This window comes from Cetorhinus maximus, chromosome 15 (genome assembly GCF_964194155.1).
Source record: "Cetorhinus maximus chromosome 15, sCetMax3.hap1.1, whole genome shotgun sequence".
NCBI classification, from domain to species: domain Eukaryota; kingdom Metazoa; phylum Chordata; class Chondrichthyes; order Lamniformes; family Cetorhinidae; genus Cetorhinus; species Cetorhinus maximus.
Genome location: NC_135893.1, coordinates 63,360,474 through 63,379,054, shown reverse-complemented (window position 1 = coordinate 63,379,054; position 18,581 = coordinate 63,360,474). Strand labels below are relative to the sequence as shown.

The 18,581-nt window shown below is 47.6% G+C and overlaps 1 protein-coding gene and 1 long non-coding RNA gene across 2 annotated transcripts in view; both read right to left on the bottom strand.

The window, feature by feature from the left end:
* Nucleotides 1-560: 560 nt before the first annotated feature.
* LOC144690760 (uncharacterized) lies at nucleotides 561-6,380 on the bottom strand. Its single transcript, XR_013578955.1, has 3 exons — nucleotides 6,044-6,380; nucleotides 5,657-5,900; nucleotides 561-1,855 (listed from the first exon to the last, which is right to left on the bottom strand). It is a non-coding gene; the product is annotated as an uncharacterized LOC144690760 (long non-coding RNA).
* A 5,157-nt stretch (nucleotides 6,381-11,537) lies between these two features.
* The window catches only part of micall2a (mical-like 2a), a 105,601-nt gene continuing 98,557 nt past the window's right edge, over nucleotides 11,538-18,581 (bottom strand). Inside the window, exons 14-15 of the mRNA XM_078558563.1 lie at nucleotides 14,598-14,644; nucleotides 11,538-14,325 (exon numbers count right to left, since the gene is read on the bottom strand). Of these exons, the coding sequence (XP_078414689.1) occupies nucleotides 14,225-14,325; nucleotides 14,598-14,644 (148 nt within the window). The 3' untranslated portion in view covers nucleotides 11,538-14,224. The remainder of the gene's footprint in view (nucleotides 14,326-14,597; nucleotides 14,645-18,581) is intronic.

Here is an 18,581-nt window from a genome sequence, read left to right as displayed (position 1 = left end):
ACTTCTCAAAACCTATCTTTTTTATCCAAGCTTTTAGCCACGTATAATAATATCTGTTTATGTGGCTTAGTATGAAATATTGTCTGCTAATCACACCTATGAAGCACCTTGGGATGTGTTATTACATTAAAAAGGTTATACAAATGCAAGTTATTGTTGTTGTTGTTTCCACTGGCAGGAGAGTTGGTATCCAGAGGACATTTTAAAAATAATTAGCAAAAGAATCTCAGGATGGTTGGAGGAGGAGAATTTTTTTTAAGTGCAGAGTTGTTATGCTCAGGAATGCACAGTCTGAAAGGGTGATGCAAGCAGATTCAGTAGTAACTTTCAAAAGGGAATGGGATAAATACTAAAAAAAAATGCAGTGCTATGGAGAAAGAGCAAGGGGGATTGGGATTACCGTAGATCGCAACGTATAAATCAACCTTTCAAGCTTCCAAAAACAGGCGTCAACTTATATGTCAAGTATAAAACGTGAACCATGGGTGTGGGTTGTCGCCATTTTGAAATGTGAAGAAAACAGCACCAGTAATTCATAAAAAGTTAATGTGGCACAGTTGAATGAATGAATTAATTGTACAAAGATAACTTCAACCACAATCAGAGCATTTTAAAACCATCAAATTCATTGTCTGAGGCATCTGACGCAAAGAGTTCATCGAATTCATTCTGAGTCACTTTGGCTCTGGCAACATCGTCAGGGTCTCACTGGATCAGGTTTGGTGCTTTCGCTGTCAGAACCATCCCTCCACAACAAATCATCTTCCTCTCCATCCATTGAATTGGATAGTCCACATTTTATAAATGATCTGATGCCACTTTGTGCACTAATAGCATCCCACAATTTGATAATGAAACCACACAAAACGCCAGGTGGGGCCGTGGGCATGTTTCCACTCACTGTGAAGGTTCGGCCTACTCCTGCCCCTAAGTCCTACGTTCCTATGTTTTTTCCTTCTGTCAGCCATCCACCTATTCCAGTACGAACATGATCCTTGAATGGCTTGTTGAGCCACACATCCAACGGTTGAACAATGGGCGTAAAACTCTCTTGTATAACTGCAATGTGCAGGCACCTCTTGAGCTCAGCTGTTGTATGGGATCTGAACATGCCCCACACTATTAAGCTGCATTTTTTATATAGGCCACTGGGACACCTATTCCACATATTATTGATCCATAACTTCACTCCACCCTCATCCATCCACCCGTTACCATGGACACGCACAAAAACTCCTGCAGGGAACTTGATCTTCAGCATGGTTTTACATTTGAAAATTAGCACAGGGTTTTATTTTGTTCCGTTGGCCATGAAGGTTAGTACCACCATGTATCTTGTCTTCTCATGTCCCGTGGTTTTCACTAGAACTGTTTTCAAACATTTCCACTGCACAGTTCAGCTGCTGGGAATATCAAATTTCATCAGCGTTTCATCCATGTTGCTGATGTGACTTAATGGGTAATTGTGTTTCTGCCATTGTCTGATGTTGAACCGCTGGAAACTGGTCATTTTGGCATTGAAGTCTCTTGGTAGTCTCAGAGCAACCTTGGTCTTCTGTCACAACATTGGACTGTTTTCTTCCACAAAGCAGCTACATCAACTAACTGTTCGTTTGAAATATTTGCTGGACTCGCTTGGCCCACTTAAGTGGATATAAATGAATTGCATTTCTGGTGATGATGAAGCCATTCTGAGAATTGTCGAGGACCAATTCCGATACATGTTTCTTAAAATCAGGCCAGTGGCTGGTCTCAGTTCCGATGGTACATTTGGTCTTGGGTTTCTTCTTCTTCAGGGAGGATTCCTTCTTCTTCCACCCTGGCACCAGTTTTTCGTTAACACTGAATTCTCTTGCTGCAGCACAGTTTTTCAACGAGTTAACAAACACTATGACTTTTAACTTGAAAGCAGCTTCATCCTTCATTCATTTTGCTGGAGGACCCATTTCGGTTCGTCTTATACATTCCACGGTCTGCTCTGTGTCGAAGTGTCTTAAACTCCCGTGTATTTTCTTCGCAACACAGCCCATATCGCCTGCTTAATCTCATGTGCTTATTTCCAGCATAAGGTAAGTAAAACATGCGTTTCTGGGGTGAAAAATTGTGGCCAACTGCTAATGCAAATACAGCATTTCGTATCTGAAAAGGAGGGGGTCGGCTTATACGCCAAGTATAAGTAAAAACATAATTTTTGGCACTGAAAAATGGATTGTCTTATACACCAGGTCGACTTATATGTCACGATCTGGCACAGACACAATGGGCAGAATGGCTTCCTTCTGTGCTGTAGTATTCTATAAGAAGGGTGCCACTTTTTTTTGAAAGAGAAAAATGTAGTTCAAAAGCAAATTAGTGAACGCATGTGGGCTTCAAATAATTAGTAAACAATCGATTTTTCTCAACAGAAGAAAAACTGAAGCATGATTTTAATCTGTGCCTGTGGCTCAAATATTACTTCATTGTCCCCTTTGTTATTAATTTGCATAGAGAGAGTCAGGGATGTGTAATGCTGCCCGGCAGATGGGGGAGGGCAATTAGTGACCATGGGAGGGTTAACATTGCAAATTTAATTTCAGTGTTAATTAGCTGCTGCAGATAGTTAGCTTAAAGGGACAGGGGGAGCCTGCTTTCACTGCCTCCAGCTGGGCTAAATCTTCAATTTTTATGAGTCACTGCAATGCCCCTTTAAGTGGTTGATAATCTAGCAAGGTTACTATGCTTCCCTCGCTCTAGGTAGGATGGTAAATGGGTTAGGGGTGTAATAAAGGGAAGGGGGTTTCCATATCAATTCTCAGTTGGAGTATAATGTGGGCAAATGTGAAATTGTTCATTTTGGCAGGAAGAATAAAAAAGCTTATTATCTAAACGATGAGAGATTGCAGAGCTCTGAGATTCAGAGGGATCTAGGTGTCCTAATGCATGAATCACATAAGGTTAGTATGCAGGTACAGCAGGTAATTAGGAAAGCTAATAGAATGTTATCATTTATTGTGAGGGGAATTGATTGAAGAAGTAGAGAGGTTATGCTTCATTTGCATGGGCCATTGGTGAGACCACATCTGGAGTACTGTACAGTACTGGTCTCCTTATTTAAGGGAAGATGTAAATGCATTAGAAGCAGCTTGGAGGTTTACTAGACCAACACCAGGAATGGGCAGGTTGTCTTATGATGGAAGGATGGACAGGCTAGGTTTGTATCCACTGGAATTTAGAAGAGTAAGAGGTGACTTAATTGAAACCTGTAAAATCCTTAGGGATCTTGACAGAATGGATGTGGAGAGAGTGTTTCCTCTTGTGGGAGAATCTAGAACGAGGGGTCACTGTTTAAAAATAAGGGGTCGCTCATTTAGGACAGAGATGAGGAGAGTTTTTTTTCTCTGAGGGTAGCGACTCTTTGGAACTCTCTTCCTCAAAAGGCGGTGGAAGCAGAGTCTTTGAATATTTTTAAGGCAGAGCTAGATAGATTCTTGATTAACAAGGGGGTGAAAGGTTATCGGGGGTAGGCAGGAATGTGGAGTTGAGGTTACATTCAGATCAGCCATGATCTAATTGAATGGCGGAGCAGGCTCAAGAGGCCGAGTGGCCTACTCCTGCTCCTAATTTGTATGTTCGTACATAGCGTCCAAGGTTCAATAAGAGTGATAAAAAGGGGGCTTGCTGCTATGACTCTGCCAATGTGATATGGGTTAAATCAGGAAGGTTACAAGTTCTGTGCTGCATCCCATGATCCCAATCAAAAGAGCAGCTTGTGCCATCGACAACAGCCTCAGTGTTCCACCATCAACCTTAGTGTCCTGCCATTGGCCTCAGTACCCCCAGGATAAGTGAGAGGGAGGCTCCCTGGGAAATAAATCAGACAAGCTTCACTCCCCAATACCACCATCACATTTCTCCTCCCCCCTCCATCCCTCCCTCACCACCACTATAACCACCATTGTCCCACTGGCAACTGGTATTTAGGCAAGGAAAGGAATCGGCTTGGCTGTGATGCAGTCTATGGTGGATTAGCCCAACAGGACTTATGACATAAAGGCTGGTGGACTGAAGGCTGCCAATGCCCATGGAACATTTCCCGAGGAAGAGTGACTGCCTTTAGGAAGAGAGGGAGGGAGAATGGGGGTGATCAAGGAGGCAGTCCTATTTACTGGTTGGGAACTCTCCACCCCATCCCCCAAAGACCACTGGGGATCAACTGAAGTGTTCAAGACTGAGCTCACAGTTTTTGTTTTATGTAAGGGTATCAAGGGAAATGGAGCATAAGGGGGCCAGTGGAGTTGAGTTACAGACAAGCCATTATATCACTGAGATTCAGAGCAGGCTTGAGGGGCTGAATGGCCTACTCCTGTTCCTACGATTGGTAAAAGTTAAAAATCAATTACTTTTTCAATATTTAATTATTTTAGCAATGTTTTTAGCAGGTGCCTGCTACAATCTGTATCCCTTACACTGGCAAATAGAAGTATTTTAACACACAGAGGCTGGGATTTTTTCCCTTATTATTGACAATTAATTTCTAACCTATTTAAAACCTTTGAGAACTGAGAAATTAATTAGTGCTTTAATTTAAAATGGAACAACAAACTGTCCAGATCTCTAACCAAAATCTTTTTATAAATAGTGACGTTAGACTGCAATTGTTTTGAAGCAGGCACAGTGGGTTTATGCTGAGAGACAGCCAGAGCAGGCAATTAAAATGCTTAAAGGCGACAAAAGGAGTAAATAGAATGGCTACAATATGAGTATGCTGCTGATTACACAGCTCCCAATGAGCCCACTGCAATCACCTCACCTTTAACAGAACCATTCTTGCCATTCTCCAATCAGAGGTCAAGCACTCCACTGTATGTGTATGTGCAAATGCATTGCATTAATGAGCCAATGCATTCAGACTAACATTGCCTTTTTTCTCTTTCCCCCTCCCCATCCCTCTCTGATTCCTTCCCCCTTTCTGGTTTCTTCATCCCCGCAAGCCTCAAATTACTGGACTATAGTTCCACAGGCATCTCATGCCGAGTGGCCATTTGTCATGGGCACTCCTGAGCAACAAACTGCTGCAGGTCAGCCGACCATGGGGGGCATTGCAAAGATGATGCCGTCCTTGTCTAGAAAATGGGAGGCGTATCTTTCAGTAGAAGGAATAGGGTAGTGACACTGAAGAACGGTTTGTGCAGAGGTGAATTCTTCCCCTCCCTAATCCAGGAATGGTTAGTCGAAGTAAAACAGCCTCCTCAGCACTGGAGCTTTGCACATGCATGGGAAAGTCTCCCTATCCCCAATCCTGGTAAAAAGAGACCATGCTAGTTCTTCTCAATTGTATCTTTGAAGCACCAAAAACTCCTTTTAAGTCTGGTCCTGCTGAATAAACAGGAACTCCTGAACAGTTACCACCACAGATGTTGGGAGGACTTCTAACCCTTATCTTTCTAAATAAACAGGAACTAGGTACCATTAGTCCTATAACTGATGTGACAAGTGATTATCCCTTATCCAGCTGAACAAACACTAACATTCTTACAGTTAACCAGCAGCATGCACCAAGAACAGGACTGATGAGGGGGGCAGTAGACAGTACCAGATCATTTTGTGACGTGGCTGTTGAGTTTTCTGTTAATCATTTTCCATCTTTGGACACTCAATGGCAGCACTGAGTACTCACAGGTTTGCTGCAATGCTGATTCGATACGAATGTTACACCTGTAATTCTGTTCCATCAATGGGCCTGACCATCACAGGAGAGCTCCCCCTCCTCAGTCATAGCTCAGTGGGTAACATTCTTTGCCTAAGCCAGAAGATTCAAGTCCTACTCCAGAGACTTGAACACAAAATCTCAGCAGAGAACAGTGCAGTACTGAGAGATTGCTGAAGATGACATCTTTTGGATGAGAGGTTACACCAAGGCCCTGTGTGGACAATAAAGAAGTGAATGTGTTTACCTCAGGTAATGACAGGCCCAAAGGCCTTCTCTCCCCTCCCACCAACATCCATCAAGTTCAAGTGGTCAACCAACACTCACTGCCTAGACTCAAAAATAAAGAATACTTACTGCCTAAGGCTTTGGAGGGCAGCTTCTCATGGGCCCTTGCAAAAGGGAATTAGGGTGAGCAACAAATGCAGGCCTAGACAGTGATGCACACGTCCCATGGAAGAATTAAAATAAAACTGTTGCCAGTAAAGAAAAGGGGAGGAAATTAATTTTGTAAGGACAATAGATTTATTCAAAGGCATTTTTAAAATAACCCACATTATAAATTCACCAAGTCAGACTGCCCCAGTCCACACATTGAAAATCCTCTTAACTGGGGGTAAAATTTAAGATGATGATGCATCTGTTCCAACCGACTTAAACATTTTCTCCTCCTCTCCAATAGTAACCACTTCACTGTGCTAATCTTTAATCACTTTCATCCATGCAGATAAATTAAATACTGGAATCTTCCAAAAAAAAGTAGCAAAAGCTTTAGAATAGAGAAAGATTGAGGGCATGAAGCTTGTATCTCATCCTTGACTATCCATCAGTTTGAGTTTTTCAATCAGAATCTTCTGCACACTTCAGGGTGCTGTCTACATTAAACAAGAGGGTGAGTGAAGCATCATGCAAAGTGACATTCACCACCCAACACTGTCCTAGCCATGTAACTGAGCAGGTGATGTGCATCTCACCTCTCTGCCTCAAAAGTGTTCATTCAATTTTTATCTGGCAAGTCCAATTCAATGGGGATGGAGATGTAGTCACTGTCTCCATCTGGTGGTGGTGCTTTGATTCAGCAGAGTCTAAGCTTTCTCAGAAAGGAAAGCAGATGTGAGCTATTGAAATGTTGCTATCGTTCCCTTCAGTTCCCTCAGTCCCTGTGGACTTCAGTCAATCCCAACAGATCCTTCAGCTCATTGACTAAAGAAGTCAATCCCTCCTTTGGATGCCCACAGGGCCCTCTCACCCCCTTTCCAATTGTACAAGCCCAGCTGTCACTAATATAACAGGTTGTTAATATTAGTTTTTCCTTTAGCCTCTCAACAGGGGTCCTCCTACCTTTCACAGTTGCCATACCATCAGTGTCACGGCAACCACCAATTCCGATCTACAGACCATAAGGAGGAGGGGAACAAAGTGTACTACATTCAACTAAGAAAAGTTCTCTCAGTTTAATGAGTACCAGAAATAAATTCATTCGTTACTGAGTCAGCCTGGAAGATATCACAATGCTAAACCTTGTGATTGGAAAGAGTTTGACAAAAACTTGGGATTTCAACACAAATGGAGAGGTGCTGAATGGAGGGGGGAGGGAGAGGAGGGGGAAGAGGAGGGGAGAAGTGGAGGGGGGAAGAGGAGGGCGGAAGGGGAGGGGGAAGGGAGAAAAGGGGAGGGGGAAAAGGGGAGGGGGAAAAGGGGAGGGGAGGGGGAGGGAAGGGGAGGGTGGGGTGGGTGGAGGGTGGGGAGAGGGGGAAGGGGTAGGGGAGGTGGGGGGAGGGTGGGCTGAGGGAGGGGGGAGATGGGGGGAGGGTGGGGAAGGGTGCGGGAGGGGGAGGGTGGGGGAGGGGGAGGGTGGGGGAGGGGGAGAGGTGGCAGAGGGGGAGGGGAGGGTGGGGGAAGGGGAGGGGAGAGGGTGGGGGGAGGGGAGGGTGGAGGAGGGGGCAGGGGGAGGGGGAAGGAGAGGGAAGGGGAGAGAGGCGGAGGGGGGAAGGAGAGGGGGAGGGGGCGGAAGGAGTGGGGAGGGGGAGGGGGGATGGGGGAGGGGGAAGGAGAGGGGGAGGGGGAGAGAGGGGGAGGGGGCGGAAGGCGGGGGAGGGGGAGGGGGCGGAAGGAGGGGGCGGGGGAGGGGGCGGAAGGAGGGGAAGGGGAGCAAGGGGTAAGGGGAGGGAGCAGAAGGGGGGGCAGTGGGGGGGAGCGGGGGGAAGGAGAGGGAAGTGGTAGGGGAGGGGGAGGGGAAGGAAGGGGAGGGGAAGGAAGGGGAGGAGCGGGTAAGGGGGGTGGAGGGGAAAGGGGCTGGAGGGGAAGAGAGAGAAGGGGAGAGGGAAAGGACGGGGAGGAGGAGGGGGAGGATTAGGGGGAGAGCTGAGGGGAGGGGGGAAGGGGAGGGAAGTGGAGGAGGGGAGGGGGCAGGGGAGGGGAGCGAGAAGGGAAGCGGGAGGAGGGCAAGAGGAGGAGGGGACGGGGACATGGGGGATGGGGATGTGGGGGAGGGGAGGAGGGTGGAAGTGCGGGAAGGGGAAGGGGTAAGTGGCAAGAGGGGGAAGGTGAGGAGGGCAAGGGGGGACGTGGAGGAGACGAGGGGGAGGAGGGGAAGGGAGGATGTAGACGGGGTAGGGGACATGCTGGGTGTCAGGACGTACTGGGGGAGGGGGATGTGGGGGGAGGAGGATGTGGGGGGGAGGAGGGAGGGGGGACATGGGGGGAGGAGGGGAAGGGTGGAGGAGGAGAAAGGGAACACGGTGGAGGGCGAGGTGCAGAAGGGGAGGAGGGGAAGGGGTGGTGGAAGAGGGGAAGGGGAGGAAAGGGTAAGGGGGAAGTGGCAAGAGGGGGAGGGGAGGGGGAGGAGGGGAAGGGAGGATGTAGGAGGGGTAGGGGACGTGCTGGGGGACGGGGGCGTGAAGAGAGGGAGGAAGGGAAGGGTGGAGGAGGGGAGAGGGAAGGTGATGGGTGGCAAGGAGCAGAAGGGGAGGAGGGTAGGTGATGAGGAGGGGAAGGAGAGGGGGAAGGGGGCGAGAGGGGGAGGGGAAGGAGAGGGGGAGGGGGAAGGAGAGGGGGAGGGGGAAAGGAGTGGGGGGAGGGGGAGGGGGAGAGGGAAGGAGAGGGGGGAGGGGGAGGGGGAAGGAGAGGTGGGAGGGGGAGGGGGAAGGAGAGGAGGGAGGGGGAGGGGGAAGGAGAGTGGGAGGGGGAGAGGGGAAGGGGAAGAAGACGGGGGAGTGGTGGGAAGGAGAGGGGAGGGGAAGGGTTAGGGGAGGGGAATGAAGGGATGGAAGGGAAGGAGCGGGTAAGAGAGAGGATGGATGGAGTAAGGGGGTGGAGGGGAAAGGGGGTGGAGGGGAAGGGAGATAAAGGGAGAGGGGAGGAGATGTGGTGGGGGGAGGGGGAAAGGAGGTAGAGAGGAGGGGGAGAGCTGGTGGGGGGAGAGGAGGGAGAGGAAAGGGAGGGGGAGGGGAGTGGAGGAGGGGAGCTGGGAGGGGAGGGGAGCGAGGAGGGAAGGGGGAGGAGGGCAAGAGGAGGGGACGGGGACATGGGGATGGGTATGTGGGGGAGGGGAGGAGGGTGGAAGTGCGGGAAGGGGAAGGGGGAAGTGGCAAGAGGGGGAAGGGGAGGAGGGCAAGGGGGACGTGGGGGAGACGAGAGGGAGGAGGGGAATAGAGGATGTAGGTGGGGTAGGGGACGTGCTGGGTGTCAGGGATGTGCTGGGGGAGGGGGATGTGGGGGGAGGAGGATGTGGGGGGGAGGGGGGACATGGGGGGAGGAGGGGACATGGAGAAAGGGAGGAGGGGAAGGGTGGAGGAGGAGAGAATGAATGTGGTGGAGGGCGAGGTGCAGAAGGGGAGGAGGGGAAGGGGTGGTGGAGGAGGGGAAGTGGAGGAGAGGAAGGGGAGGGGGAGGAGGGGAAGGGGAGGAGGGGGAGGGGAAGGGGAGGAGGGGAAGGGAAAGGGGGTGGAGGGGAAGTGGGAAGTGGTGAAGGGGCTGGAGGCGGACGGAGCAGAGGGGAAGGGGGTGGGAGGAGGGGAAGGGGAGGGGTGTAGAGAGGTAGAGGAGGTGGGGAGAGGGGGGAGAGGAGATGGAGGGAGGAGAGGGTGTGGAGGAGGGGATATCTGAGGGGTAAATGGGGAGGTGTAGTGGAAAGTGGGGAGCAATTGAGGGGAAGCGATTGACCGAGAGGGGCGAAGGGGAGAGGTAAAGGGAGGTGAGATTGAAATGGGTAGTGGGGAGGGGAAGAAAGGGGGAGGATGGGTAAAGTTAAGGGGGGGTAGGGTGAAACTGGGGAAGGGTAGAATGAGGGAGGGGGATGATGGGACCTTAGGGAGGGGGAATGTGTAGGGGAGGTCTGGTGTGCGTGGTGTGGGGGCGTGTAGGGTATGGGGGAGGTGTAGAGATGTTGGGGAGGGGTTGGGGGAAGTATAGTGGACCGCATAGGGGAGGGGAAGTGGATGGGGGAGCGGGGGTGGGGTGACAGGAGGAGGGAGGTAGTTGTGGGGGAGGTGGGAAGGAAGGAGTGGAAGGGGGTAGGGAAGGGTCAACCGAGAGCAATCATACCACTAGTGGGGTTGTCACCCTCCAGGATTGCTGTCAAGTGTCCAGGAATTAAAAATTAATAATAATAAATAAAAATAGAAAATGCTGGAAAAACTCAGCAGGCCTGGCAGCATCTGTGAAGAGAGAAACAGAGTTAACGTTTCAAGTGCTGTGCGGCTCTGAAGAAGAGTCATACGGACTCGAAAGGTTAACTCTATTTCTCTCTCCACAGATGCTGCCAGATCTGTTGACTAAACTTCAAAAAGTACTTCATTGGCTGTAAAGTGCTTTGAGATGACCTGAAGTCTTTAGCGCTTAACTGACATCCTTGCAATACCGGCAGCGCCCACTATGCAGTTCTGGCACTGCTGGGACTTTTAGAGTTGCCGGCCAATCAGATTGGCTGGAAGCTCTTGAGGCCAGTACTTCTTTCACTGAGGGACCTCAGCTTGTTGAGGCTGACCCCAGTTTGTTATTGCTGTGGCGCAGCCCTTTTTAAAGTCAATTGGCTTGGAACTGACTTTTCTTCCAGGATCAAGCAGTACCCCTCCATTCCCCGCAATCCCCCCCCCCACCCCCCACCGCCCCCCCCCCCCCCCCACAACCCCCGCTACCCTTAAAATCCAGCCCGCGAGTTCATATTTAGGGCAGGGTGGAACTTTAGAGCAAGTTTGGCCCTTACACAATAAATTCTTGCTGTTGACACCATAATTGAGAAACTTGACCCTTTAAATCAAAAGCTGCTTCTTACTCTTGAGTGACTGGAATCTTGTTCACCATTTCTTATAAATACAGTTTAGTTTCTCCCAGGTTCATTTAGGACTTGGGTGTGTTCCTGGCTTGCAATATCCTCCTGAAATAGTGGTTCAACAATCACACCCAAATCCCACAATGTGTCTGAAATACAACCCTAGAGAATTTGTTTTAACACCATATATAATAGACAGAAGACTGACTGAAGCATAACTCCCAAATAGATTCATTTTATGGAACTCCAAATTGGCTCAGAAGCAAATAAACAAAAGTTGCTATTCGCGTTGGTTCAGAGAGATGCAGTTGGAACGATTGGGAGGAAAAATGATACTGTATTTGTAAGCATGGGCCTGGATTCCTCAGAAATGTCACATATTTGTGAATATGAAGACTCAGCCTGGAATTTGGATTGGATTCAAGTGTAAATATAATTGCAACAGAGACAGCCCATGTGTTAGTGATAGCAAGAGTATTACAGTTAATAAGATAAATCTATTAATTTTAAACAAATATCTGGACATATGAAAAATATGTTTATAAAGTACCAATTCTTTTTAAAATGAAAGTCATGTCATAGATTTGAAATTATCTTTATTTCCAATAGAGTACATTCATGAAAACACAAGCTTTTTTCCCAATAATGAAGTCTATTATACTTAATACACCACAATATCTCACTGCTTTGGTGTTCTTACCCATCACACGGTAGGTACTAAGCACTTACCATAACACAGGCCATGCCTCAAGGGTAATCAGTGCCAATGAGACTTGATCTGGCCATATCATCTATTACATTTGTACTGTCCCAATAGAGAAACACAGGTGCCAGTGACAGCTACCAATGCTCTCTGGAGGTAGCTTGCTATTGTCCAATTGAAGTTTGTTACCAATACCTTCACCCCCCACTCACTCCATTCCTCGCTACCCTCCACATATACCTAACTCTTTTAGTTCTGGGACACCACAGAGGGGCAAGCAATTGAATTTGAAGGTTCAAATCCTTCCATGGCCTCACTCCTCTGTAACTTCCTCCAACACTACAGCCCTCTGAGTTCTCTGTGTTCCTCCATCTTAAGCCTCTTGTACATCCCCACTTCCTTTGTCCCATCATTGGTGTTTGTGTCTTCAGACAGTCAGGCTCTAAGCTTTGGAATTCTCTCCCTAAACCTTTCTGCCTTTCTGTCCTCCTTCAAGACATTGCTTAAAACCTATCTTCTTGACAAAACTTGTGGCTGCCAGTCCTAATGTCTCCTTCTTTAGCACAGTGTCAACTTTTTGTCTAATTATGCTCTGGTGAAGCACTGTCAGAAGTGTGGTCTTTCAGATGAGATGTTAAACAGAGGCCCCCTCTGTCCTGGCAAGTGGATGTAAAAGATCACCTGGCACTATTTCAAAAATAGAACAAAGGAGTTCTCTCCAGTGTCCAATAGTTATCCCTCAACCAACATCACTAAAATAAAAGATGTGATCATTTATTTCATTGTTGTCCATGGGAGCTTGCTGTGCTTCCTACAATACAAAGATGACTAAACTTCAAAAAGTTCTTCATTGGCAGTAGAGCCCTTTGGGATATCCAGAGGTTGTGAAAGGCACTATTTAAATCCAAGTCTTTCTTTCTCAACAGAACCTGCCTTACAATGCTGCACAACATGATGAAATGATGCAGGGAATGATGCAACAAGAGGTTTACAATAAAAAAGAATCTGAAAAGAATCAGTGAAATTCCATCACATTAAGGAGCATAATTAATCCTAAATAATTTATCAATTGGATCCAAAGTCCCATCCTTTTTTCTGTACAGGCACCTGAAGATATCTTCAGAGCAATTCATGTGATACCTGACAAATTCGTACCAACACAACAAGTGCAAAACTACCAAAGGAGATCACGTCCCATTATTACAGGTAGTGCTTTTGACAATAATATTCCCACACAGTTCTGGCTGTAATGCAGAACTGTATGCTCAGTCACAGGAAGTCTTTGAAAGAAGAACAAAACCAAAAGGAATGAACCACTTTTAAAATAGGGACCTTCAAGCAGAGAACCCCAAAGCTCAGGGCCTAGGTGCTCCAAAGAGCCTCACACCAACTGTACCGCAGCCTCCCCACCCCTTCACCACCATTCCCTCTTCCACCAAACAAAGTGCAGGGCAATGATTTTTCTGAATGCGTATTTCATCAATGCCACCATGGGAACACACAAAGCAGAAATTAGACATATCCCAAAAGGAAGAAAGACAAGGGAGGGCAATACGGGTGTGGGGGGTCAATGGGATCCGAAAATGAGAGGACAGCCACACTTCGCTGGCAATTATAGATTGCCATTGCCAGAGGTCATGGAGTACATCTCAGGTCTGTCCACTTGACAGGTGAGAGTACATGCTACAGAAGATTTGGAGCAGAGCAAGTGGTAGAAAAGCATTGAAAGTATGGCTTTCACCAAGGAAACATAGATCCCACTTTAGTTATGTTTCTCAGCTCTTATCCATTCATTCTTACAAACTCAGTGGCCTTGGGTGTTCCTCGCCAACACTTTGGATTGAGACAGGATATTCAGGTGTCCGAACATTAACGTGGGTCTCCTTCAACTGCAACAGCTCCTGACTAGTGTACACATTCTTGATTTCCTTTGCTCCACCATTGGCGGTCGTGCCTTCAGCAGCCTAGGCTCGAAGTTCTAGAATTCACTCCCTAAACCTCTCCACCTCTCCCTTCTCCTTAAAACTTTTGCCCAATTTTTCGGTCACCTGCCCTAGCCTCCTAATGTGGCTTGGTGTCAATTTTTTGTCTGATGATGTTCCTGTGAAGCACCATGGAAAACTTTTCCAATGCCGCAGGTGCTATATAAATGCAAGTTGTTGTTGTTTCAGACATCATCAAATGATCTAACCACATCTCTATAAACAGACGAAGCCTATGCCTAAACCTTTGGGATTCAGGGGAGATTCATCGGTGTCTGACCATTGCCCATGCCTCATGAAGTTACAAAGTCTTATGAAGCAAATCAGCAAAGTAGTGGATTTTGTTTCCATTGGTTCTTTCATGCCACAGAGTTCCATAGCAACAGGAAAATATCCTGTTGTACACAAGGCCAGCACAAAGAGCTTCCTTCATTTAAAGAACAAGGTTAACGCCATACAAGCATTTGAGAGAGTTACTTTTGATTATAACTGGCTTGCGAAAGTAGCAGCTTCAGTCACTAGCAGCTTGGCACTGAGAAATGAGTCACGGGTACATGGTAGTTCCTGAAGACGCCAACACACTATTCCTTTCCCTTTGGTTTGGCACCAAGTCCCTTCAGGAACTTGAGTGGACTAAATTTGTTTTTCTTTTTCAAGTCCTGTTCTGTCTCCTTGTTGATGTCTGTCAAAGAGAAAAGAGGCAGAAAGAGAGAGGCGGAGGAGAAGAGGTGGAAAGAGGGAGAAAGGGGAAAGAGAAAAGGGGGATGGAAAAGCCAAAGGGGGAGGATTTCAAGAGGCAAGGAGGGGTAACAAAAAAGGGTACAAGGGAGGAGGAAAGGAAGGAGAGGAAGAAGAGATGTGAAAAGAGGGGGAAAAGGAGTAAAAAGAGTACAGAAACTTAGTATTTTCATATTAAAAAAACACAAATTTCATTTGAAAGTTTTTATTCCTTACCTTTCCTGTTAATCATGGCTTCCATCATCTGATCTTCTTCCTTTTCTCTATAAAGAGAGAACGTGCACAGAGATACTGTTTAAAAAGGTTGCATTTTCCCCCCTTTACACATTCTCCTTGTCAAAGTTGGTAGATATACCCCAGCTGCCAGTGATCTCCATACACACCCTCACTGATTGTTCAGCAATACTGCCGATTGGAGCTTCTGACTTGGACTCTCCCCAATGCCATCTTGTAAGGTGGTACCTGGCTTCTACTCAGTGACATCCTTTCTATGCCTCACAGCACACACAGACAGATGCGCGCAGACACACTGACAGGCGTACATGTGCACACAGTCAGGCCCATGCACACACAGACAGGCCCGCGCACACACAGACAGGCCCGCGCACACACAGACAGGCCCGCGCACACACAGACAGGCCCGCGCACACACAGACAGGCCCGCGCACACACAGACAGGCCCACGCACACACAGACAGGCCCGCGCACACACAGACAGGCCCGCGCACACACAGTCAGGCCCGCGCACACACAGACAGGCCCATGAACACACAGACACGCCCGCGCACACACAGTCAGGCCCGTGCACACACAGACAGGCCCGCGCACACACAGACAGGCCCATGAACACACAGACAGGCCCATGCACACACAGACAGGCCCATGCACACACAGACAGGCCCATGCACACACAGACAGGCCCATGAACACACAGACAGGCCCGCGCACACACAGACAGGCCCATGCACACACAGACAGGCCCGCGCACACACAGACAGGCCCATGAACACACAGACAGGCCCGCGCACACACAGACAGGCCCATGCACACACAGACAGGCCCGTGCACACACAGACAGGCCCATGAACACACAGACAGGCCTGCGCACACACAGACAGGCCCATGAACACACAGACAGGCCCGCGCACACACAGACAGGCCCATGAACACACAGACAGGCCCACGCACACACAGACAGGCCCACGCACACACAGACAGGCCCGCGCACACACAGACAGGCCCGCGCACACACAGACAGGCCCATGAACACACAGACACGCCCGCGCACACACAGACAGGCCCGCGCACACACAGACAGGCCCATGCACACACAGACAGGCCCATGCACACACAGACAGGCCTGCACACACACAGACAGGCCTGCACACACACAGACAGGCCCATGAACACACAGACAGGCCTGCACACACACAGACAGGCCTGCGCACACACAAACAGGCACAGGTAGGTGTGTGCAGACATAGATGCACGCATACATCCTGGACAGGGGCTGGACTGGCAATCTTATTTTAAGATATTTCTCCAATTTCCCAAGCCCAAAAGAGAGGATCAGAAGGCCTCTTCTTATCACCTGCCAAAGTTGCTTTACAACCAATGCTTTTGTGACCTTGTGCCCTTATCCATAAGATAATGCAATATTCTTGGGAGTTACTTAAAGCCCTCTCAAGTTTCCCATTTCTTAATCAGAGGTGTGGAATTTTATCTGCAAGTTGGGTACACAAAGTCAGGAGAATTCCTAGCTCCGAGAACTCGCCTTTTAAAAATGGTTACCTAGGCATCAAATTTTCAGCTCGAGGGAGTCGGGCTATATTAGAAGTGGGGACGGATGATCCCAGAAGTAGTGAGGGGGATTCTGGTTGTGGATGTAGGCTGGGTGGAAGGCCTACCTCGGGAATCTTGCACCATGTCCAAAACTTTAAAAAAAGAATAAAACATAAAACATCCCTCTAGCCCTCACCCCTCACCTCTCAACCCTCTCGACCCTCCACACACTCCTCATGCCCCATCTAAACCAACCCGTGCCACCTCATTCCCTGTACCCACCCTATAACCTCTCATGCCCATCATGCCACCTATGCCTCTGTATGCACCACACCCCCCATGGCCCTTTATAGCTCCTATGCCAACTTAGTGCCAACTCATGCCAACACATGCCCCTCTACCCAACTCCATGGTCCTTCATAGCCCCTATGCCCCTCACATCCCCATGGTCCTTTATAACCCCTACGGCAACTTGGTGCCAACTCATGCCAACCAATGCCCCCATCCACCCCCCTTTGCCCTAACAGCTGCCATGTCAACTCATCCAGTATACAGTAGACCTCAGGACCCATGCAGAGATGAGATAAAATAGAACTTTATTTTATAGAATTTTAATTGTTTATGGCAGACTTCACTATATAGAAAGCAACAGCTCATTCATAAAAACCCAATTACTATATTTACATTCCTTCAATTACATAAAGCCTTACAATAACAAACACTTCATTCAAGTGCTAAATCCCCTATAATAAGTATTGGAATTCATAGTCTTCACAGAGTCTATAACCACTGTAGCTGTCAATCAAGCGGTGACATGGCAGGCACCGTATGTTATAATGGATGGCTGTGAAATAAGTCATGCAGCACTAATCCAGTCATAGAAGCCCTCAGGTTTATGTCAACAGAGAGAGTGAAACAAAACACTCCTGACATTTTTCTTTCAATGATTTAAAGAGCAGGACTTTTAAATGCCTTGACAGCTTGACAGCTCCCTTTGACAGGTGTTTTTGACAGTTGATTTTGACAGGTCTGTTGACAGTCCCAATAAGCTTGACAGTTAATGAGTGTTATGTCACAGCAGCTGGTAAAGGCTGTTATTTAAAATCCCACAGGGAAACTTTAAATAACTGTCATAACCTATATTTTCAAGTGGTATGTTTTGAGTTGCAGCTCTAAATTCAGGAATAAGACCACCAGTTTTCGAGAGGTTTTTATATCAAGCTACATAAGACATTTATTAATTTACACACATTAAACATATACACATGGCTACAAATTACTACTGTCATAACTTTTAACAAATTCCCAAACTAATCTCCAGTAAGGCAACAACAACCCATAAACTTAACCAGAAACCCGGCAAAACATTTTCACCTTATGAATTCAAAATGAGGTTCCTTTCACTTTGGTTCCTTTGCAGATACAGTGGTGTGCTCACAGGCTTTGATGTTACATCTGCCCTGCACACACAAAACTGCTGTCTGTTATACCCAGCACATCTCTTTGAATGTAAATTCTCATTGTATCACTAGTCCCTTTGAAGTCCACCTCTTCTAACAATAAAACCCCTTTCATCGTACCAATTTTATTAGTAATATAAACATTGCTTAGTATCTGCTAGCTTGATGCAAGATTTCACTCCCCCTTGAATGCTCTATTCAACAAAATGCAAATGTGCCTCTACCTCTCTGTTTACATCTCAAAACTAGTAAACATCAAAGCACCCAGGCTAGTTGGCTTTAATCCAATTAACACACACCCACAGACTAAACCTTTATTTAAAAAATAATAATTTTCCAATAACATTACATGCATTAATAGCTTCATGACAATGAGTTTATGCACTTTATGCACACATTCATGCTGAATTTTAACTATTCCAAAGGGCACCTAAATTCTCCCAAAAAGCACCTGACCTTCCCCTAAGGGACTAGCTCCAAAGAGGTACCTTACCTCTCCAAAGGGGTACCCCTGGCTACCCAAAGAATCCACAAAGTTCAGACCTGCTCTTACCAGGTCTACCCTGTACAATTCAGTTACCAAAATCCAACTTGGATGGAGACAGCTGATGATTTAAGTGGCCAGCTGCCTCTGTGAATGGAGGGTACATGAAGTGCAATCCGCCCCACTCCCGCCCCTGCAAAAATGGTAAGTGCCATGTTTGGGGGTGGGACATGATTTCTGGACTCATCCACCATTCTTGCCACAAGGCTCTCCATCGTGGCGAAAATCCAGGCCACAATCTTAAATCTGTCCCCAACATATTTGAGACCTATGTTGTCAGAGTTGAAGTTCAGAGCTGTTCTCCTTCTCCTTTTGCTGACTAAGCACCAAAAGCCATGGAAGCTAGAAAGCAGAGGCTACCTGACCTTCACTGAGGTAGTGAAGGGTCCTCTAAGAGTTAGAGGACCTGTATTT